The 25,215-nt window shown below is 33.6% G+C and overlaps 1 protein-coding gene across 1 annotated transcript in view; it reads right to left on the bottom strand.

Annotated features, from left to right (window-relative positions):
* Window positions 1–25,215, bottom strand: part of Fbxl5 (F-box and leucine rich repeat protein 5) — a 47,006-nt gene that overhangs the window by 19,568 nt on the left and 2,223 nt on the right. Inside the window, exons 2-9 of the mRNA XM_047566757.1 lie at window positions 16,962–17,177; window positions 14,707–14,802; window positions 13,000–13,186; window positions 10,800–10,982; window positions 8,426–8,551; window positions 3,762–3,910; window positions 3,123–3,205; window positions 1,274–1,999 (exon numbers count right to left, since the gene is read on the bottom strand). Coding sequence (XP_047422713.1) covers window positions 1,274–1,999; window positions 3,123–3,205; window positions 3,762–3,910; window positions 8,426–8,551; window positions 10,800–10,982; window positions 13,000–13,186; window positions 14,707–14,802; window positions 16,962–17,177 — 1,766 coding nt within the window. The remainder of the gene's footprint in view (window positions 1–1,273; window positions 2,000–3,122; window positions 3,206–3,761; window positions 3,911–8,425; window positions 8,552–10,799; window positions 10,983–12,999; window positions 13,187–14,706; window positions 14,803–16,961; window positions 17,178–25,215) is intronic.

Genomic DNA, 25,215 nt, shown 5'->3' with positions numbered 1-25,215 from the left:
TGTTTTTTTGTGGTGGGGAGGGGAAGGTTACCAGGGATTGAACTCAAGGGCATTTGACCACTGAGCCACATCCCCAGTCCCATTCGGTATTTTATTTAGAGACAGGGTCTCACTGGGTTGCTTAGTGTCTCACTTTTACTGAAGCTGGCTTTGAACCTTCAATCCTCTTGCCTCAGCCTCCTGAGGCACTGGGATTACAGGCATGTGACATTGCACATAGCTTAAGTATATTTTTTAAGCATGGAGTATTAGGTTTGTGCTAAGTAAATTTTTCATATCTAAAATATATGACATCTCTCTCCTAAAGAGAAATATATAATCAATTTTCTAAAGGCTCACATCAAAGATCAAACAATTATTACAGTAAGCAATTATTTCAGTAAGCAGCTTTTGCTTACTGAAAATGTATTTTGTTTCTCTGCATCTCATTGTTACATTATTCACCTAATGTAAGCCTCACAGCTATGCCAGCTATACAGAAAAACAGAATCTAATCCCAAATCTGTCTGGTCCCAAAGCCAGTGAACCATGGAACTGTCTTCAACACTACGGCTAAGAATACTCATGACCAACAGAGTTCCAAGTGGGTCCCATGAAACATACAGAAGAACCTGGATATTAAGGAAAACTACCTCTTGGGATTAATGAATGTTTCACCTCTACTTCTCTTTTTCTCTAGGGGGGGAAAAAAGTGGTTCAGTTTAATTTGCTAAAAGATTATGCTTACCAGAAAAAAGAAAAAAAAAGGAAATGCAGAACTTCTTTCACATGCTACCTTTATGACTTAAAGCATAAGCAGATCATGATCAAAACTCAAAAATTCTAAACTCTTACTACACAATTAATCTACAGTCTAGCTCTGTCAGTGCTTTGGTTTTTGTGCACACCTCAGCAGCTGTGTAACTAAACTAAATTACTTCCACAGATATTCTGTATTTTCTAAATCTTCTATGTGAAACCATAATATACACAAATAATACAAACCAACCGAATGATATACATATTTTGTTACACTATCTGTAAAAACCATCCTATTCATTCACTAAAATACCTTTAAAAATATAATGCAGTCATTTACAAAGTATTTATTAAACTTTTAAATTTAAATTCTTCTATATCACAAAGGGTTTAACTGGCAGAAAAAATTCATCCTGTATCAAAAGTCATATTGTTCTACCTTTCTGAAGTAGGTTAGACTATGGTTAAACCTCTTGCTTTAAGTAAGTCATTTGAGACTAAGAACATGTCCATTACTCTGGAATTTATTACTCACCTGAGACCATGATCTGTGATCTGATAACATCCAGAAAGACTGAGAAACAAAAGTACACGGCCAGTCTCTTGATCAGGTTTTTCACTCCCAAAGTGAACTGTGTCCTTTCCCCTAGGCAACGTAGTCCTTACTGCTCTTCTGCATGCTGCAGAAGACTCTGGGAGTGCTGACATAGTTCTTAGGGCTGTTCCTGTGCAACAGAATGAATGACCACAATATGCAAAAGCTGGAGAAGCACAATGCTGCTGCCAACAGACACTAGTCCTTAGTCCAACAATATCCTTACTGTAACAAGCAGTTGAGGGACAGCCAAAGTTGGATGCTGTTTCCATTACACAGAGACTTTCAACATTTCTATGTCTCCATTCTACAGCATCTTCAATATCAGCCAAATCTTCAGCATCTAACATCCACACATAAGGAGAAGAGAAACTTTCAGAGGAAACAGGCTTAGTCCAGGTGTGTTCATTATTTATTTCTTCTCCAATGCCTTTGTCAGTTAAATTGTGCAAACAGGCATATTGCTTGGTGGACTGCATGGTAATGTCTTTATTTTTCCATGTAGTCGAAGTAATTTTGCTTGTAGAAGTTTTCAAAAAGCCAGTCTGATGAGATGTCAGAATTCCAAGAGCCCTGGAAATCTTTTCTAGAGCCACATCTGTGATTTTCTCACATCCAGACAGATCAAGATGCCGAAGACTCTGGCAGCAACCCAGCCAAGACCAACTATAATTAAGAATGACAAGACTATCAATGGATGTTGTTAATTTCTTCAAAAGCATCTGACTACATGTATATAGAAGGATATCAGAAGAAAAATTTTAAATCTACTGTATACTCAAACACAGAAACAATTATCAGGCATTATTTTTGGTACTAAGGATACAAAAAGATAGTAAGAATAATTAGGAACCCATGGCATTGCTAGCGTAACAGAAAGGTAGGATGGAAGAAAGACAAAGATGGGAAAAAATTATGTTTAATATTCTAAAAGTAAAGTATACACACAAAAGAAAGAATAACTAATAATTAATTGAAGATACAGATGAAACAAGCTCTTGAAACTGATTATCATTAGCCTTGGGGAAAAAAAAGAATTTATCTCTTCCTTTGAAATAGAAAATGCTAGGATGGGAGAGAAGGGGCAATCTAAAATAAAGGGGAAATTTATCCAAGCTATCCAAGGAAGTATAATATGTAGGGTGAAGCTTGAAAAATGTCGTACACTACCAGAAAAACTGCTAAGAATTAAAAGGGAGCTTAGCTAAAAAGAGCCCAACTGAACTCTTTTTTTTCTTAATATATTTTTTTTAGTTGTTGACGAACCTTTACTTATTTATATGTGGTGCTGAGGATCAAACCCAGTGCCTCACAAATACTAGGCAAGCTCTCTACCACTGAGCCACAACCCCTGCTCCCAAATGAAATCTTAAAAACATAATATCACACTACATGGTGGCTCAAAGGCCTATATTACACACACTACCCAACTGTAAAGATGGCAGATGATACAGGATCAGGTGAGACCTATGGACAAGAAGTAAAGAACTAGAGGATGCTATCAAGTTACAGTCATACATGACAAGATACAATAGTAAAAAAAAAGTGTGATTAAACTGCAACTATATAAAAGAAAAATTACACAACAATTCTACCAATCCTTAGAATTAAATTATATTTTAAAAAAATTTTTTTATTGTATATGGACACAATACCTTTATTTTATTTATTTATTTTTATGTGGTGCTGAGGATCGAACCCAGTGCCTCACATGCTAGGCAAGCGCTCTACCACTGAGTCACAACCACAGCCAGAATTAATTATATTTAAATATTGTTAAAAAACTAACCTGTCAAATGCAGAATCTGAAATGTCAGTTTGGGTAAGATCCAGATGCTCCAAGTTAGGACAAAGTTCTAAAATCTGCCTAACCTAGAAGGAAAAAAGTCACTTTGAAGATCTGTTCATCTTTAGTTAGATAAGCAGCAGATTATTATTAATATATATAATCCAGTAGTTTTCAAATATACGTGCATGTAAAAACAAAATCACTTGAATAACGTATTACAAATACATCGTCTGGGCTCAAGTCTCTGAGAATCTATTTTAGAAGCTGTGAGACTGAACCCATGAAACTTACATTTTAAAGAACTACCCAAGGAGATTCTGATGTAGGAAAAGTCACAAGATATACTTTAATAACAACAATGAATTTCATTTTGCCCATCTCACCATACCTTACATATTACAGAGAATCATAAAATTGAGAATAAAATATTTAATCCTCTCCTTGTCTCAGTTATCTTATCTATAACATGGAGGTAATGATACCCACAATACAAGGATTATTGTAAGAATTGAAATAATATGAAAGCTACCTATGCATGGGAAGATACTCAATAATGTTTTCCCCTTAAACTCAGGAATAAGCAAACCACTTATATCACTCTTTTTCTTAATATCTAAACTAGTGCTAATCTATACATACCATTTTGCTGGAAACTGCAGAGCTGTATGCTAATACTAAAGTTTTTACGGAAGTACCAACATATGGTAGAACATTATGAATTAAGCCATGGAGTAAACGCTTTTCCATTTGTGCAATGCTGATAGCAATTGATTCTTCTCCAGATTCTTCTGCAAAATGAATTCAAAAGTCAGAACTTAATATACCAATTTTATAATAAGGCTAAAGACTTACCAAATAATTAAATATGAAATATTTTGTGCTGCCTTTAAATGCTCTTCTATAAACAATTCCATTTTCAAGCAATGAAAAAAGTTTTGAAAAGAACTCTGAATACTGAAATAATAATAATTCTTCTAAAGAACAGAATATATAATATGTAAAGAGAAAAAATGGCCCACAGTAAAAAAAAAAAAAAAAACACCACCAGTTATTCTACTTTAGTAAAAAGGACAGGAAACTAAAAGAAATTTGAAACAGAACTCAACCAGTCTGATCATCATGAATTGAGCAAGGGAAGGTACCTTAGAATCATTAAGAAGTTGAAAATAAACATGGCTTTTGAATTTTACTTAGTAACTGCTGAAAATCTTGGATGTTTACAGCAGGTTACATGACTGTAACACCAACCACAACAGAAACTACAAACTCCAATTTTTGATATAAAGAAAAACATACTTATTACAATAAAAAGAACAAGCTAATAATTTTAAAGCCTTTCTCAGGATCCTATTATTATTATGCCTAAAGACCTAGCTGGAATGTTTCCAAAACATCAGTTTAAGAGAACAAGATTTACTTAAAATAAATAAAGTATAGTAAACAAAAGGGACATGATCAAATACCATATTACTCATAATTTTATATTTAATTCTTATATATGCAAAATATAAAGAAATAAAGATTACTTTAGTGAACCCTATTTATTCTACTACAAATTTATTTCCAAGTCATTCTTTTTTGTATACTGTTTACTGCAAAATCTTAAAAAACAAAAAAAAATTGTAAATATACTGTAAGGAAAAAATAGCTTCTCTCCACAACTAATAAAAACAAACTGAAAAGGCACTGAAGTAGATGGTAAATCCAGAGTCTGCTTCTTGTTTTGTTTTCGTTTTTGTGAGGGTTCTCATTAGTTGCCCAGACTGATCATGAACTCCTGAACTCGAGGAATCCATCCCCCCTCATCCTTCGAGGGCTGGGACTACAGGTGTGTGCCTCCGCATCCAGCCACAGTGTAGTCTTGAATCCACTAATGAATGAACTGGCACATTACCTCAGAATGGCTCAATCCTTTTTGTATAATTTTCCTTATATTTCTTGGTGTTTTGTTTGTTCTGTTTTGTTTTGTTTTTTGGTGTTGCCAATTGAACCCAGAGTCTTGCATATGCAAAAGCAAGTACTCTGCCCTTGAACCTTCTCCTTGGATGTGAAGGGAAAAGATGCACATCTTTTTTCAACCTTTAAGGTTGAAACAAATATACTAGGCCTTTAAAATTCTTATCATGAGTATTATGAGTTAATTTTCTTGAAAAGATAAATTAAGTCTTCCCTCAGGTAACATGTGAGAAGACACATCTTCAGGTCTTCGCTCAAATTTCTAAGGGAACGTAATCACTCTATTTAAAACTGTCGCCACTTTCCCCTCTTCCAGGTATACTTTCCCTTCTTTTTCTCCATAACTTTTGTCACTTTTCCTATGGTATGTACTTTGCCTGTATTTATTGCCTGTTCCCCTCTCCAAGTTCTAGCTCAAAAAGACCAAGGGTTTTCTCCATTTCATTCACTATGATATCCCTCAAGTCTAGAACAATGTCTGACACAGGCAAGTGAACCTCCCAATCTAACTGGTATTAATAGACCTCTTCCTTATGAAGTACCTTCCAACTTGCAAAACTATACCAAAATATGACATCTTCATTTCAAAAAAATAAACTACTTTAGTTGCTGAAATAATAACCTCTATACTTATGGTCCTTACTTTCCACATATTTAATTCTTTCACCAGGCCAACTTATTTTTTTTTAGTCATTCTTCTTTATGACTGAGTAATACTCTGCAAATGCCACAATTTTATTCTTCTTAAAGACTGAGTAGTATTCCATTGTGTATATATACCCCAATTCTTTATCCATTCGTTTGTGAAGGGTATCTAGGTTGGTTCCAAGCTTAGCTATTGTGAATTGAGCTGCTGTAAACATTGATGTGGCTGCATCACTGTAATATGCTGATTTTAGGTCCTTTGGGTATAAACCAAGGAGTGGGATAGCTGGGTCAAATGGTGGTTTCCATTCTAGGTTTTCTGAGGAATCTCCATACTGCTTTCCATCCTAGATGCAATCAATCTGCATTCCCACCAGCAATGTATGACTCTACCTTTTTCCCCACATCCTCGCCATTACTTATTAGGGCTTGTATTCTTGATAACTGCCATTCTGCCTGGGGTGAGATGAAATTCTTAAAGAGTATTTTTGATTTGCATTGCTAGAGATGATGAACATTTTTTCGCATGTTTGTTGGATTGTATTTCTTCTCCTGAGAGATGTCTGTTCAGTTACTTAGCCCATTTATTGACTGAGTTGTTTTCTTGCTGTTCAGTTTTTTGAGTTCTTTATATATCTGGAGATTAGTGCTCTGAGGTGCGTGTAGTATACATTAAAGATTTTTTCCCTTTCTGTAGGCTCTTTCGTCACATTATTTTTTGTTTCTTTGCTGAGAAGAAGCTTTTTAGTTTGAGTCCATCCTGTTTATTGATTCTTGATTTTACTTCTTGTGCCTTAGGAGTCTTGTTAAGGAAGTCAGGACCTAAGGTGACATGATGAAGATTTGAGCCTATTTTTTCTTCTATAAGGCACAAGTTCTCTGTTCTAGTGCCTAAGTCTCTGATCCACTTTGAGTTGATTTTTGTGCCGGGTAAGAGATAGAGGTCTATTTTCATTTGTTACATATGTATTTCCAGTTTTCCCAGTAACATTTATTGAATAGGCTATCTTTTCTCCAGTGAATATTTTTGGCACCTTTGTCTAGTATGAGACACTGTATTTCTGTGAGTTTGTTTATGTCTTTTATTTTGTACCATTGGTCTACATGTCTACTTTGGTGCCAACACCATGCTGCTTTTGTTAGTATGGCTCTGTAGTGCAGTTTAACGTCTAGTAGTGTGATACCTCCCACTTCATTCTTCTTACTAAGGATTGCTTTGGTTATTCTGGGTGTCTTATTTTGCCAAATGAATTTCATGATTGCTTTTTCTAGTTCAATAAAGAATGTCATTGGGATTTTAATAGGAACTGCATTAAATGTGTATAAAGCTTTTGGTAGTATGGCCATTTTGACAATATTAATTCTGCCTATCAAGAGCATTGGAGATCTTTCCATCTTCTAAGGTCTTCTTCAATTTCTTTCTTTACTGTTCTGTAGTTTTCATTGTAGAGGTCTTTCACCTCTTTTGTTAGCAATCTAACAATTTATTTGAGGCTACTGTAAATGGCGAAGTTTTCCTAATTTCTCTTGCAGTAGATTCATGGCTTATGTACAGAGAAATATATTTAATTTGTGGGTATTGATTTTATGTCCTGCTACTTTGCTGGATTCCTTTATGAGTTCTAGAAATTTTCTGGTGGAATTTTTTGCATCTTCTGAATGTAGAATCATGTCATCAGCAAATAGTAATAGTCTGAGTTCTTCTTTTCCTATTCATATCCCTTTAAATTTCTTTTGTCTAATTGCTCTGGCTAGTTTCAAGCACTATGCTGAATAAAAGTGGTGAAAGAGGGAGTATCCTGTCTTGTTCCAGTTTTCAGAGGAAATGCTTTCAATTTTTCTCCATTTAGAATGATGTTGGCAAGCCAACTTCTTTTTTAAAATGGGAAGTTTCATAAATAGAAATTTTTTAGTTTCAGTTTTACCAAGAAGACTATCTCATTTGTTATTTGAGTATTTCATCATCTTTTAGTAATTATCTAAAATGATACTCATGAAAGAATATAGATCTTTCGCTTCTGTACTCCCAAACAGGATCTCTCTTTACATCTATTGCAGTATCTTTCATTATGTACCACAAATTAAGAAGTAATTATTCTTATTCTCTTCTACTTGTAAGTTCTTTAAGGGCAGGGATTATAACATTTTACAACTTACAAAGAAATATCATAGGTGGAACTTTTGTTTTTTCCCTCCACAGTGCCCAGCATGCACTCTACCACTGAGTTACAACCCCAGCCCAGAGTTTCCATATACATTACTTCTTAATTCTACAACTACCTTATGAGGCAAGTATTATGACTTTAGAAATGAATAAAAAGACTCAACAGATTCATGGTTCCTTCCTCTAGGTCACAGATGACTCAATAATGCTCATAAACAGGCTTAATGAAATGGCCCTAAGAAGCATGTTATAAACTATAAAGCATTATAATGAATGTATTTTATTTCCATATGGAAACAGGCATTCTTTTCTGGCTTTTTTATTTGAATATTAAAAAAATGGGAAACAACACTACACATTTTTAAAAGTTCAAATAAAGTATTATTATTATTATTATTCCTTCAAATTTTAAAAAGTAGGCTAAAAACCTACTAGTTTCTTTAGAATACACAAAACACATGACTCTTAACACCTAATAACTATTAAATATTAGTTAGTAAAACACCATGTAATAATTGTGATTCCAAACGTGGCTTACCAGACTCATCTATATCAGCATCTTCATCCCATTCCTGAAAAGCACGACTTTCATCTTTCCTACTTTTCACCCATTCCTCATCAGGCTCAGTATCAAGTTCAGTAGCAGGACCACTATACCAGTCACCTACTCAATGAATAAGTAAGAGGAACACAGAAAGATCAGATCACCTATCACAACAAAAAAATTAACCTATTTACAATAAAAATCTCTACACAAAAAAGGTTTGAGCCCTAGACAATGAATCAGCTATTATTTTAGAAATATTTAATGATGGTTAAGAAAAATACACTTAAATAAGCATAAGCTTAATTTCAAACATACTTAAAATAACTATCTCTATATGGGTTCAACAACTAATTAATAAACTAATAGCTGATATTTTTCCAAATACATCTTTCTAAAACAATGAAACAAAAGTACAAAAATTTATACTCTGCTGTATATCTATTCTCTCTATAAAAAGCTTTTTAATTTTACCTTTTACAGAAATAAGTTTAATGGTTATTATTTTGTTTGAAAAATAATTATCAATAGCCTTACATGCAATTTTAAAAATCACTGAAAATAACCTAACCTTTGTCTCCTACCATGGCTTCACACTGGCTCCATTACGATGACAGCTAATAAACGAAAGGAAACGCAACTTTCTACCCTGTAGTAAGCAATCAGTGAGCAATTCAGAAGTAGGTGGGAGCAGAATGAGAAGGAAAGACTAAGGTAAAGCAAAACCATAAATTTATAGATCCTGGAGAATATAATGCAACCAAATCATAAAACTGTAAAGTGAGAGACAACGCAGAGGTAATTTACTAAACTTTTAACTTAATATCTACATTTAGGGTTTTTCAATCTAGACACCACTGACATTTTAGGTTGGGCAATTCTTTGTTGTGAAGGGCTGATGTATGTACTGCAGGGTGCTAAGCAGCACTCTGGCCTCTACCAGTAAAATATCCAAACATGGGACAAGCCAAAATATCCCCAGATATTTCAAATATCCCCTTGAAGAAGGAAAAAAAAAAAAAAAACACTAAAATATCATAAGTAAACAAAAGCCATTTTTTATTGGAACTTTTTGTTTATATATATTGAAACCAAAAAAAGTGTATTTAAAGATTTGGGTGACTTCATGGATATTAGCACAGCATTATCACACTTGGTGACATTCATATCAAATCATACCTAATTACGTACTTTTCTTAAAAATTCTCAATTAAAAATAGCTGAACAAAAAATTATTTGATATATCCATGTTTGCCTTATTTAACTTTTTGCTCAATGTCATTATCCTACGACTAATTAAAAACACATTCCACATAAGAATCCTAATCATTTGAGTCATGTAAGTCTACCTAATTCTCCAAATAGCATCACATGAAAAATATTAAGTATCTAACAACAGATTATTTTTAAAGTTCTACCAGCTGGGTATGGTAGCCCACGCCTGTAATTCCAGCTACTCAGCAGGCTGAGGCAGGAGGATTGCAAGTTCAAGGCCAGTCTGGGCAACACAGAGAGATCTCAAAAAACAAAAATGCTACATGTTATTGTAACAAATAAACTATTTTAAAATAAGACTCACAATTTAAATTGAACATCTGAAAAAACATACTTCCATATTAAAGTCACACATAGAAAACTATTAAAAAATTAATGCAAATTTAGAGGTTAGTTCTCACCTAGAACAAATTATTCTAATTTAGTGACAGAAAACTGTACACCATATTAGTTGTATTTGTTCCATGACTGCATTATATGCTCACAAAAAGAAAATTTTCTCTTAAATTGTTCATATGCATGAATAACTTAAAATGAAATTAATTATTATAACCCTATTGTTTAGAGAATGAAGCATTAGCAATTAAAAAGAACAAAAAGATATGTTAAACACAAAAAAAGATTCAGCCACCACCAACAGAGAGCCATTATGGTGCCTCATCTTTAAATTATACAAAATTAATTTAGTTTATATTTTTAAATAATATAATTAAAGTAGTTCTGAAAACCTAATACATTTAGTTGTAAGTTTTTATTATAAAAACCTCCAAACATAGTCAAATGTAGAAAAAACAATGAATGCCCATATACCCAACACCTATCTTCAACAATTATCAACATTTTGCCCATGTTTTTTGTATTCCCTCTCCCAACTATTTTTTCCTAATTGTTTTAAAGGAAATGGTAGACATATCATTTACCCATGAATGCTTTAGCATTGCTAGTTTTTCTAAAAATGCATACTGAAAACACAACATCTAACTATGAAATCTACTTTTTGGTCAAGCTGAGTTTCCCTGTCTGGCCACAAAGATCCCTCTAGTAAAACAAATGGAAATATTTTTTAAACAAACTAAAAGTCCAATATACCTACCTCTGGCCCAATGAACAGGATAAAGATGTTTCCAAAGTGATCCAGTTTTTGCCAGTTGAGACCATTTAGTGCTGACTTGACTGCATCGACATAATTCTTGAGGATTAAGATAACTGAAAATTGACAGCATTACCTCAGGAGGAAGATGGGTTATACCTGTGGAGTGTTCTGACACTTCTGCTTCTGAAATAAAATTAAAAAAAAAAAAAAAAAAAAAAAAAAAAATTTTTAGCAGTAAAGGACACAAGAGCAAATGCAGTAAAAAAATTACGATCACCTTTCTGTAAGTAAAATCCAGTGCCTGAAGTTAATTCCTTCCTGCTTGCAAGATGTGAAACGGAAACAACTCGTATTAGAGGTAACATGGAGATGTTAACTTGTTAAGAACCCGTAGGGTTAAACTATCATGGCCCAGATCATACTTCATCAGTGGGAGCTACAAAGTGAACACAGAATTGACTTCCTTTTACAAAGGCGTCACAAAAAAAACAATACTCACTTTGTAGCATGAGTAGCATCATTTGAAAAAGGAACCAAACAGGTTATACCGCTTTAAATCAACAAGTAGAGTCAGCCAGATTATGAGATCCCCAAGGTATTTTTAATGACACACACAAATTTCATGACATTTTTTTTTCATGCATTATGGCTCCTGTTAGTCCTTCCTTGTATTTTCTCTTTGATTTTCAAATTTCATATAATAGGTCTATGAAATCTGACTTCTTTAACCTATAGGTGCCTTAACCTACTTAAATTATTAAATTATGTGCTAGTTGAGACAACATAATGTAACTATTTCTGATCCTGGCACACATCAAAAGGAATCTTTTGTTAGTAACAACTGCAGAAAGTCAGTCACTGGTTATACAATTTTCTATAATCTATTATTTCAGTACCAATTCTCTGAAAGAAAAGTGAAAATGAATGTTACAATAAAGAATATAAAATATGAAAGATTTATCACTAAAGGTACTATGAAGAATTTTAGTGTTGTATACCTGATTTGTCTTCATAAAGCAATTTACACATACAAATGTTATGATCAAATTACTTTAAACTGTCACTTTGAAAATGCCAAATATTTTAAACTTAATGCAGCTATAATATGCTTTGAAGGAGTGGGAAAATTAAATATATTAAGTGTGATGCCTTTAAATCCTATGTTATAATTACAATTAAACCAGAGACAACAAGTTCTAGCTTGGTATCTAAGGCACAAGCTGCATTTCAGAATAAAGCTTACGAGCTTTATGAGTTTAATCATAGCTTAACTTATAAAATAATTTTTGTTTCAACATGAATCTTACCTACTTCATTAAATAAAATATAAGACTGAGAGCTCACTGCGGCTGCCCAACATTTCAAAAGAATATCATCCTGCATATAGCTAGTCTGGGAAAAGACCAAAATTCAAAATTTGAAGTATGGTATGTGAATCACTTTTGCACCACTATAAAGTTAAAAAATCATTAAGTCAAACCATGGCAAGTCAGGGACCATGGGCATAAACACATTGACTTTAAAAACTAATGAAAAAACACAATGAAAGAGAAAAGTACCCACTATAGTCAATGAAACGCAAAAGTTAGGTGATACTACAAAAGTGCTCTGTATATGGTCAGAGTATATCTAAATTCATTCAAGGAACCCTATCTTGCAAATGGATGTGTGTGTGTGTGTGTGTGTGTGTGTGTGTGTGTGTATGTTACATCATCATAAACACTAAGTTTGAAAACAGAAACTTCTGTTTTCAAGACTGTGTAAGTGGAAATAAATGATTTCAACTGATCACAATGCAAGTCTGACTTAAATGATTCCTCAAACAAAACTACAATTCATAACAAGATGTTAGAGGCCCTGAACTAGTAAACTGCTCTTTATTTAAGTATACAAATCTCAAGCTGGGCATGGTAGCTCATGCCCGTAATTCCAGCAACTCAGGAGGCTGAGGCAGGAGGACTGTGAATTTAAAGCCAGTCTCAGCAAAGGCAAGGCGCTACGCAACTCAGTTACACCCTAAATAAAAATACAACATAGGGATGGGGATGTGACTCAGTGGTCAAGTGTCCCTGTTTACCCTCCCCCCAAAAAAAGGCCTGAAAAAATGAAAAAATAAAAAGGGCTGGGGATATGGCTCTGTGGTAAAGCCCATTTGGGTTCACTACCCAGTACCAATAAATAAACAAACAATGAATCTCACCTATGTCCGACTTTTCATCCACAGAATACTTGAAAAACTTCTGTCGCTCTTCAGCTTGATTCCACAGGCTAAGCCCTCTAAGGAGTTCGGCGGTATCCTTCTGAGAGCAGTGCTGTGCAATCACTTTCTTTTTAATATCCTTAAGTTCTTCATAGGTAAAATATTCCATTAACATGGGTTGGAAAACCTAAATTAAAATATTCATAAGGAAAGAAGCTTGGTTTTATTTTACTCTATACCCTTTAAATTATTACTGACTCAAGTGTAGTATTGTAGCTATATATTTTAATAAGATAAAAATTTTAGTTATTATCACTAAGTCAGTTGTTCAAAAACAACAAGAATATCCCCAAAAAGACCCTTCTATGGTTTCATCAGTTAATAAGTCAGACCCTAAATAATTTTAAAACATCAGGACAAGAAGGCTTTTAAACAGGGCCTCTTCCTCAAATGAGAATGACACCCTGCATACTAGAACCATAAAAGTCAAAACGCTTCTGAGACCTTGAGCTATTCAATATTGTTTCAGGACTTTGAAGATGTTTCCTCTAATCATTATTTTAGTACAGTGGTTTCCTTGCTACTTATCCGTGGAAATTTATAGATAAATTTATACAATTAGAATAGTCAGACATGGAACCAAGGCTTTTTCCTTTTAGTTCCACAGATAGTTTTAATAGGTTGATCACAATTTAAGAAACACTGCTCTAGTAACTCAGTGATTTCAACACTGACTTCATGCTACAATGAGTTGGGGAACCTTGAATAAAGATCCATGCCATGCCACCCACCTAATTTAACTGGCCTGGCATGGGCTTAAGAAGTAGGTTTCTTGGGCTGTGGTCATGGCTTAGTGGCAGAGCACTTGCCCAGCATGTGTGAGCCACTGGGTTCGATCCTCAGCACCCCATAAAGATAAATAAAGGTATTGTGTCCATCTACAACTTAAAAAAAATTTTTAAAAAGAAGTAGGTTTTTTAAAAATTATTATTACCAATCTGATTATAAGGTGAAACCATAGTTGAAAATCATTACAGTAACTGTTTTACAGTTGAAAAAATAAAGTACTTTCTTTGTGTCTTACACCGACATTCATTCCATATTAGAGAAAGAAGAGAATATGTTCTGCTGGTTTAATCAACAATATTGTAATACATGTGTATTAGGCAGAAGACTGACAAATTTAAAACTATCATTTAATTACAAAAAAAAACCTCTAAAAACTCTTTGTAATTAGCACACAGAAAATACAAAAGTCACAGAATCATCTAAGTGTTCTGCAAAAATATTAGGGTGACATAAAAATTTATTACCAGTGCCACTTGCACTTATAAAAACACATATTTCTTAATTTGTATTTATTTATTTTATGTGGTGCTGAGGACTGAACCCAGTGCCTCACAAATGCTAAGCTCTACCACTGAGCTACAACCCCAGCCCCAAAAACACATATTTCTTGAGTATATGAAATTAGATCATTCATTCTGTAAAAGCAACAGCCTTCATGAGAATTTTAAAACTATGCATTTTTTTTCCCTTGGGTTTTTCTTTGGTTCCCAAAAGGAACTGGAAGCTTCTCTTCATCAACTGGAGGCTTCTCTCCATCAACTGGACATATCTTCCTATGTAATATTTTGAAGAAACTAAGGTAAAATAATATTTTTAAATTTTTGTAAATCTAAATCACAATGGAAAAAAATTACTTACCTCTTCTTCCTCTTTCATGTGAGGAAGAAAATCTCTTGTAAAAGCCTCTAACCGCTCTTTCAGCTGTTTTGCATAATTTAACTGCTCATATTCATTCTAGAAACAAAAATATTGTATTTCAACGAAAATTTTGCTTCATTATTTATATTGTACCTGATCCCAAAAAGTGAGTTTAAATTCAACATAAAACCTCAAAAAAAAAAAAAAAACACTGATAAACAGCACAGTGGCCTCTGTACTTTTATTAGTATTAGAGGACCTTACTTAATTCAATGTCATATTTTCTTGGAATTTTACATATGTTCCTTAAGCATGTCCACATGGCTTCCATTTGCACTTATATCCCCTAATTACCAAATTTGTTTTTCTACACCATATCACTCTTTTGCCCATGAAATCCACCCAGGCCTCCTCCTCCTCCCATAAATGTCCACCAAGACTACATAAACAATTCAAATAGAACCCCTTCTAATCCTAGGAAGTCAAGCTCAATAATCATTTATTTTCTCTGTTTTTTCTACCTCCTAATCACTACATTCTATCGGTCCCATTTCCTGCATAAATGTCAAATCTGTTCCCTCTTCTCTATTTCCACTAGACATTACTTTAGTTCAGATCTTATTAAATGGATAATACATGAATATGATACAAAATTCAGAGAGTACAAAGGACTATTTAATAGAACAATAAATCTCTCATTACTCTTCAGTATCCTACCCAATCAACCATTTCCCCAACAAGTAGCTACTAAGTATTCTTTTGGAGACTATCAGAATAATTTGTTTATAATACTATTCCTGCTTGAGGTTTCTTTTCCTTCAAACCATCCTCCACCCTGCTGCAAAACAGTCTTTCTAGGATCAAATCTAAGAGACAGGCACATGGTAGTTTAAACCTATGCTTCACTGAACCAGAAAGGAAATAAACTAAGATAAAATTTCGAATATCCTGTAATACATATAGAATTAAGAAGAAAATCTCTATAGTACTATCCTAAACTATACTCAAAAATGCCTTTAATTTGCAGGGCATAGTGGTGCACACCTGTAATTACAGCAAATCAGGAGACTAGGGCAGGAGATTCCAAGTTTGGGGAAAGCCTCAGCAATTTAGCAAGGCAATTAGCAATTAAATTTAGCAATTCAGTGAGACCCTGTCTCAAAATTAAAAAATAAAAATAAAAAATAAAAAAAGGGCTGGGGATGTGGCTCAGAGGTAAAGCACTCCTAGGTTCAATCCCACCTGCCTTTAATTTTATATTATACAAAAACATTGTCATGTTTAACCACCCTGCTTCCTACAATTAGGAAAATAAAATATAGTAAACATTATAAAGCAATTTTTGTTGTTTTGAGGTTTTTGTTGTTGTTGTTGTTTGTGGTGTTAGGGATCAAACCCAAAATCTCCCGCACGCTAGCCAAGCACTGTACTATACATCCCCAGCCCTCAATTTTAAAATAAAATTTATAAAGTTAGAAGTTTTTATTCAGACTAAGTAACAATTTTACCTTGAGTCAGGAATGCCTGGGTTGATAGCTTTCCTTTCAGAATTCAGCAAATGTTAACAGAATATAACAATTTTATGGTAATAATATTTCACTCATGAAAACAACTTTAAGACTAGGTAGGGGACATCCATTATAAAATTTTGTTAAATAGCAATAATGTCAAAATTAACAGACTCTAATGAAACTAAACCAGGTTCTTCTGAGCTTTCTTCTCAACTAGGCCTGACCTTGGATTCAGTCCTTGGCCCTTTTAGTACATTTAGGAAAAATCCTGCTGAGTCAGTTTAGCAAAACTCTTCTACCCTTGGTATATGACCATCTCCATATTTGATCAAATTCCTCATCCTCTACCCTCAGTCTCTTACCACCCTGGCCTGTTTTCAGTAAAAATCCTGTAGTTAACCTAGCAAGAATTCTCCTATCAAAATTTTTCCTCTTAGTAACTTTCTATCCGTTGACCCCCATCTTGCTTTCTGGCTATAAACCCCAACTTGTATATTTGGAGTTGAGTCAGATCTCTCTTCCTTACTGCAAGCCCCTACTGCAGTCGTCCCTACTGAAAAAGTCTTCAAAGCCATCTCTAACTGTCCTTACTGAAGAAGTCTTCATAGCCATCTTTAACTAACGAAACACTACATTTTTCTTTAACCTAATAGCGTTTACTACAAATTGCTAACAAGTTTTGCCAATGACATAACGGAAGACAGTATAAATTTTAATAGTTACATACCAATTTTTGCAACTCACCTTAACATTTTTCAGTCCCTTTTCAAAGAGGCTAAGCATCTCAGAGAGTTTATTGTCAGAATGTACATTATAAATGGTCTGGCTGCGTTGCTGAAGCAAACCAATAATGTATTCATTTTCAATCTGCTCATGCATTTTGAACTCCTTGAAAGTAGCATACAAAGACTGCAGAAGAGCACGGAAATCGTTGTTGTTGGAAAAGTTGGTTTTAGAAAGCTAAATAAAAATTTAAAAAGAAGACAATAAATACATACAAACATGTAGCAATGTATCAATAATAAATATTCACTTTTCACATAAAAGATATTTACATTTGGTTTTATTGAAGTACAAATAAAGGAAATTTGTACTAAATAAGCAAGTTATAATAGTAAGATTAAAAGGTACACTAGACCAGGAAGATGTTGGTTTGCATTCTTTTTCCATCTTTTTTTTTAATGTGTGCATTATAGTTGTACATAACAGCGGGATTCATCATTACAAATTCATACATGCACATGACATAACAACATAACTTAGCCAATATCATTCCCTATTGTTTCCGCTTTTCCTCTCTTTCCTCTACACTGATCTGATTTTCATAAGCTATCCCCCACAAAACACCTTTCTTTTCCTTTTTCCTCCCCAGCTTCCAAATGGTTTGCAACCTTAAAGATTTGATACAGAAAAATAATGCACACACAAATCACAGTTTCTTTAAAAAGGATCAGAACCAGTCCCAAACTTAAAATTCCATTATTTTATATTTATTTATTTATAATAATACAAGCAGATACACTATAGGGATGTGGTAAATATTAAAAGAATTGCATTACGAGAATGTGGTAAATGCTTTTTTGTTTCGATGTTCTTTATGGTATTAAACTTCTATAATTTAAACCAGGCACAGTGGCAGCACGTCTGTAATCAGCCTTGGGAGGCTGAGGCAGGAGTTCAAAAGAGTTCAAAAGTGAGGCACTGTCTCTAAATAAAATACAAAATAGGGCTGGGGAAGTGGCTCAGTGGTCAAGTGCCCCAGAGTTCAATCCCCAGTTACCCACCCATCAAAAATTTACAATTTAAAAATCCAAAATCATTTTATTATAGTTTGTTACAATTTAATATCAAGATGAGGCTGATCTGAACAAGAAATAATTATAAAATATTGACTGCTAGAATATTACTAGATAATTTAGGGAATTTTTTTTTTTTTTTTTTAAGAAAACTGTTACCAATATTCAAATAATTAGGAAATTACCTACTCATCTGGGCTGGAGGCATTATAATAGTGTAATGGACACCTAGCACACAAGAATATGAGTAAAGTAAATCCACTTGAAGGAAAGATACAAATCAATAAAAATAGGAAGAAACACATACATTTTAAGTTTCTTTAATTCTAATATTCAACAAAAGAAAAATGCCTATTCCAAGGTAATTCTAAATTTTTACACATAGTGGCAAATTAAATTCTAATAATTAAAATATACAAATTATCAAGAAATCTGTTCAAGTTAAAATTCAAAGTAATATTCAAACCCTCCATTACCTTATATTAAATAATCTATGTTCTACTGTATCAATTCTACTTTCAAAACTCATTTTCAAGGTGGAAGTCTGCTAGATGTGGTGGCACTCTCCTATAATCCCAGGAAACTGGGAGATGTAAGTTGGAGTGGGCAACTTAGCAAAACCCTGTCTCAAAATACAAAAAAAAAACAGGGCTGGGGATATAACTCAGTGGTACAGTGCCCCAGTTGAAGCCTGATCAGGTTCAATACAACAGATAGATAAATGAAAAGAGAAATGCTGATACTAATAATTCCTAGACTTGCTTTCTAAAGTCTGAGCTAATATTTCTAAAATGGAGCACCAATCTAGGCTATTTTATTACCTGTTCTTGGTAGCAACTGTGGTCTTATGACAGAGCATTAAAAAAAGACAACTCACAAACTCCTAAAGCAAAATTGTTCCACTATACATAACAGAATTAACTTAAGTATATTCTATAAAAGGCAGTATAGGTTAGGTGTCAAAAGTCACCTGTAATCCCAGAAGCTCAGGAGGCTGAGGCAGGAGGATCACAAGCTCAGTGCCTGCCTCAGCAACTTAGCAAGGCCCTAAGCAACTTAATGAGATCCTGTCTCAAAATTAAGAGAATCACTTTTAGAGAACCTAGGATCAGATTCCAGTTCTACCATTTATGTAGTTGTATAATCCTGGTAAATTACTTTTTCACTTAATGTCTGTTTCTTCTCGGTGTTAGATGGGAACGAAATAACTTTACTTCAAACGGTTGTGATACTTAAGTATGAGTTATTATCATTTTGAAAATTAAACATTTATTTTATAAATGTATGTACTTCTTCTCTTTAAATATTTACTAAGCAGCTATTTTGAGCCAGCAACTGTTCCTGGTACTTGGGATACATGAGTGAACAAAATGAAGATTTCTTCCCTTATGGAGTTTATATCCAGTGAAGGGAAATAGGACAATGAATAATTAACCACAATACATGATGAGTACATCATCCAGAACAGGATGTCAGCTTTTTCTGTCAAGAGGCAGAGAGTAAATATTTTAGCTTTTGTAGGGCAGATGTTCTGTAGCAACAATATAACTAGGATGCTGTAGCACAAAAACAGTCAGATGATAGTAAGCAAATGATTGTGGCTGTATTTCCATAAAACTTTGTATTTACGGACCATGAAATTTGAAATTTCATATAACTTTCTTTGTTTTCTTTCCAACTAACTGACAATTCAAAAACAGTGTTTAGTTGTTGAACTATAAAAAAACAACAGGCAGAGATTTGGTTAAATCCATTCTGCAGATTTAAAGAATACTAAGAAATGCCACACAAGATTATAACAAAATTCATTAGTAGTTAATTGGTGCAAATATCATGTGTCATTTTACATAAATGAAAATACCTTCAAGGGGCTGGGGTTGTGGCACGGGTTCAATTCTCAGCACCACATAAAAATGAATAAATAAAATAAAGGTATTGTGTCCATGTACAACTAAAAAAAAAAAAAGAATGTAAATAAAAAAATACTACCAAAAATTTTGTAGAAATATGACATAAAGCAAAGCATTAATAGCTAAAATTTTTAAATGGCAAAAAATTAAACATACTTGAGTTAAGACAGGTACCATCTTAAAAGACATGCAAAAAATTTTGCACAACTTCTCATTAGACTATTGGAAATTCTTTTAGACTTAAAAACAGACTAAGGCAAAAACCAGTTTTCATGCTACAAACTAAGAAACAAATGGCTATGTAAAATGACTCTTACATTGTAGGTTCAGTTCAGTGTAGTGGTTAAAAGAATGAACTCTGAAGCCAGATGGTGAACTGATTCTGCCACAAGTCACTAAATATCCCTACATCTCAGTTTCTTCACCAGAAAAAGTGGGGTTACTTATATCAACTACCTCATAAGGTTCATGTGGATGACTTCATAATATATTAATATAGTATTGAGATGTTATTTATATTTTAATATATTATTATGAATTTATGGACATACCATAATTATAAGTTATTAATATATTAACAGATTCAAAGAGACACAGACAATAACATCAACTAGCTCTATTGGGCTTCTCTGCTATTATTTCTGTATTTGGTCCAAAATAAAAGTATCATTAGAAGTCCTTTAAAAAATCAGTACCACAATTATGGAAAATAGGATGGAGAACTTTGCCAAAAAAACTGAAAATGGAACTACCATATGATCCAGCAATTCCACTTCTGGGTATATGTCCAAAGGAAACGAAATCAGTATCTAGAAGAGATATATGCACTCCCATGTTCATTACTCTGTTATTCACAATTGCCAAGATACACAAACAACCTAAGTGCCTGCCAACAAATGAATGAATAAAGATGATGTGATTACATAAACACACACACACACATCTCACATACAGCAATACTATTTAGCCATTAAAAAAGGAAACCCTGAATCCTGGGGATGTAGCATTGGGGAAGAGTGCTCTCCTAGCATGCACAAGGCCCTGGGTTCAATCTCCAGTACCCAAAAAAGAATGCAGGGTTAAAAAAGGAAACCCTAGTATTTACAACAACATGGATAAACCTGGAAGACATGATGCTAAGTGAAATAATTCAGAAACAGAAAAACAAATACTGTGTGATTTCATTTATATGTGGAACTTTTAAAAATGGAACCCACAGAAGCAGAATAGTGGCTGCCACAGACCATGGGGTGGAGGAAATTGTAGAGATGTTGGTCAAAGAGCACAAACTTTCAGTTTTAAGGACTGAGATTTGGGGATCTAATGTTCAGCATCGTAACCATAGTTAATAATACTGTATCATTACTTGAAATCTGCTGAAAGAGTAGAACTTAAGTATCCTCATTCCATTACACATGTGTGTGCGCGCGCGTGCGCGCACACACACACACACACACACACACACACAATTTGTGGTAATGGACATGTTGATTAATTTAATCTTGGTAATTATACAATGTATATTCATTTTATACCATCTAACTGTATACTTTGAATGGATACAATTTTAATTAACTTTGCCCCAATAAAGTTGGGGAAAATGATCGACAGATGAAAAGATGAAGGATGAAGGAGGAAAGGTTTATACAATAGATTGAAGATATGAGTTTCATTTGTGTTAAATATGCAACGCATTTGTTAATTTGATGAACAGTAGGACAAGGAGGAAAAATAAAGTAAAATGAAAAGGGTCATTAAAAACACTAAGTCAGTTCTTCTCCACATGAAAAGTGCAAATGTTTTTAACATGTTACTGAAAATTCGATTTAGCAGTTAAAATAACCAGAAGATATAAAATATAACTCTTTAAAAACCTATTTACATAAATAGGTTTTTTTCAAATTTCTGTATCCACCAAAGTATTCAAACACATACACTTGATGGGGGTTGCTAAATACTAACAATTTCTACAACATACTGAGGCCTCTAATAGGCTTGGCACTATAATAGGTGTTTTTAAGTATTACTTCTTAAAACAATACTAGAAAGGAAGTATTGTAATCCCCATTTTATATACTAAACAACTGAGGTGCCGAGAAATAATTTACCCCAAATCATACAACTGTGTAGTAAACAAAACAGATCAGGTCTCTGAGACTCCAATGCCTATGTTCTTTCCACGAGATGAAGGCTGGCCCAATCACAAAGCTATCTTTTCAGATCCAAGGAACTAAATAGAAGAACATTTACTCTAAAGCAAAAGATCTCACCACAGGGGTAATTTTGCCCCACAGTAGATAAAGAGCAAGATCTAGAGACAGGTTGATCTGTCACCACTGGAGAAATGCTGCTGACATCTAGTGGATAAATGCCAGAAATGCAGTCAAAACATCCTACAATGCAGAGGACAGCCCCCATGCCAAGTCTGGCCCAGAATGTCAACAATGTTTCACTTGAGAAATGCTGTTCAAAACACTTGTCATGACCTACATCATACAACACAGTACAATCCAGATACAGAGGTATCACAAGCAGTTCAAACAGACTTTGGGACATGATATTTCCCTCTAACTTATGATGGACTCTAATATTTATTTTACACTTTACTTTTTAAATGCTGTTTCTAACCCACAAATCAACTTAAAATGTAGGTCACAGGACATATTTTTAAAAACAATGATTTACAGTAGAATATACTTATAAGGAGACACATGTGTACATATGGAACAGAACACACAATTAACAATAATAACAGTCACACATGGTCTCTTCCATATGAGAATTTATATCTGGCTGTCTCAGACCCTCTACATCTTAAAATATAACAACCCTGCCTGAAACTAAGTCTTAAGTGTTGTGCCACTTAAAGCCAGTAAACTCAAAAATAGGCATGAAAATACATAAAAACTCAAAATTACTACTCAAGTTTTTATTTTCTATCTACATGGCCAGACAATGCCTTCATTTAGATTTTATGCTCAATAAAAAACTCTAATATTGTCTGGTCAAATTTACTTAACAGATGTAGAAAACAATGACCCACAGGTGAACTGTTCTGCATAAAATCGTAAGAGTAATAAGCAGCAGAACCAGTGACATAATGCAGAAAACACAGGTTTCAGAAAGGGGAAAAAACCCTAAGATTAAAATTCAGGCTCTACTAATTACTACCTGAACAAGTTGGATAAGTTATTTTAACCACTAAGACTGTTTCCTCATTTTTAAATGAGGGATAATACTTGTCTTACAGGGTTCTTATGAGGATTAGGAGAAATGACATCAGCATGTAGTAAGAACTCATTAAATTCTCTTTTCCTTTCTCTCCCAGTTCTCAATTCAATAACTTCTCCACTAAACCAACTTTCCCAAATGTCAGTCAATAGTTTTTATGGGTATGCAGAAAATTGAAAAAAAAAAAAAAAAGAAAGAAAGATTGATCAAAAAGCTATTTATCTGTGTTTTTTAAAAAAACTATTCAAGTTATTCTGAGCTTATATTTCCTCCTTAGAGTTTTTATCATAAAACATTCTTTTATACAGACTAATAAAGTAGATAGCACTTTATCCTTACCTGAAAAACTTGGGCATTCCTTAAAGCCTCCGCCACTTGCATTTTTAATTTTTTTTTTTTTTTTTTTTTTTTTTTTTTTTTGGTGTATCAGGGATCAAACTCAGGGGCACTCAACCACTCAACCACTGAGCCACATTCCCAGCCCTATTTTGTACTTTAGTGACAGGGTCTCACTGAGATGATTAGCTCCTTACCCTTGCTGAATCTGGCTTTGAACTCCAGATCCTCCTGCCTCAGCCTCCTAAGCCACTGGGATTACAAGTGAACAACACCATGCCTGGCACCACTTGCAATTTTATAACTGAGTTACATATAAGTCTGGGAATCTTGGCACTAACCACGTCCTTACAAATTCTACCCATTTTGTTCTCAGAAATGAATCCAAAGAAACAATTCCTAACACTTCACTGCTGAAATGACTATATAGCCTTCCTTTATTCCCATGATTCCCAGTTTGGATTTTCATCCTAACACAGGTGGTAATACATATTAAACTGTGAATTCCTTAAGAATAGTGACCACATCTCACACTACCAACAAGTTACTACAAACAAGACTGACAAGTAGAAATTCCATACTCACTGACAGAATTAATGAAGTTTTGAGGATTCCAGAAAAGACAGGAATTGGAGTAAAATGGGGAAAGGATATCAATCAATGCAAATTTTTACCAAAATCCTTCCAATCAGTGAATTAGCAAAAAAGATCTCTTAATATACTACTACCAAAAACATCAGTAAGTATTGTGGTTTCACATGAAGAAAATTAAGCAGGGGTCCTAATCCTGACTTGGGTTCCATTTGGAACTATAACTAACTGCTTACATAACCTCAGCCTATTTAATCTGGGTCTACAAATACTTAGATAAAAAACAAAAATACTCCCTGCCTTTACCTAACCCAAAGCACTGTCAGGATGACAAAGGTGAAAAAACCTTTCCATAAAATCTTTATAAAAGAGAAAATCCATGAGCAAAGTATTAAATCAGATGCATACAGCGATGTTTAACACAGCCACATGTGAAGAAATTTTCTAATTAGTCTAAGCATAGAAATAACCAATATAACGTTTGTAAACAAACAGTTGCTTCTAAAATATACCATATTTAAAAAGTTCAATATTGGAAAAGTAAAAAACTGACTTCTTTGTAGATACCAGATGGACATTCAGAGTCAAAATTTAGAATATAGTGAAATATACCTTTGCAGCTTTTCAGTTTGGCCATTAAAAAATAGTTTTCATTTGGTATAGTTTTATTGCAGGCTATATGGATTTGATATCCTTGATCTATACAACTAAAGGTCGATGATGGTAAAACTTGAAAAGACAAATAAAAAGCAAGAAACTCTTAATTCTGTAAGACCATTTAACCATCACAAAATACATAATTTTCCACTCTTGCTCACAAAGGACATCCTAGGAGAGATTTCCACTGGTTAACAGAATCAAGAGGAAATGATGATGTAAAATTCCTATGCGGTTTTTTTTCTTTTCTAAATTACCTTGGTCACAGTTCAGAAAACTGGACTTTTAAGTCTTCTTCATAAACACATATAATAATCTCATTAACTGTATGCAATCAAATCAGAATTAGTGATAATTTTTTCACAGTAATATAAATTCATGAAAAATTTGACTTAATGCTATATAAAATTGAAAATGCTTTATTAAACATGTTATGCAAAAGGGAACACGTAAGAATTTTATTTGACTCAAATATTG

Source organism: Sciurus carolinensis, chromosome 10 (assembly GCF_902686445.1).
Source record: "Sciurus carolinensis chromosome 10, mSciCar1.2, whole genome shotgun sequence".
NCBI lineage: Eukaryota > Metazoa > Chordata > Mammalia > Rodentia > Sciuridae > Sciurus > Sciurus carolinensis.
Note: the sequence above shows the minus strand (reverse complement) of the source record. Positions and strands in the feature narration are given on the sequence as shown.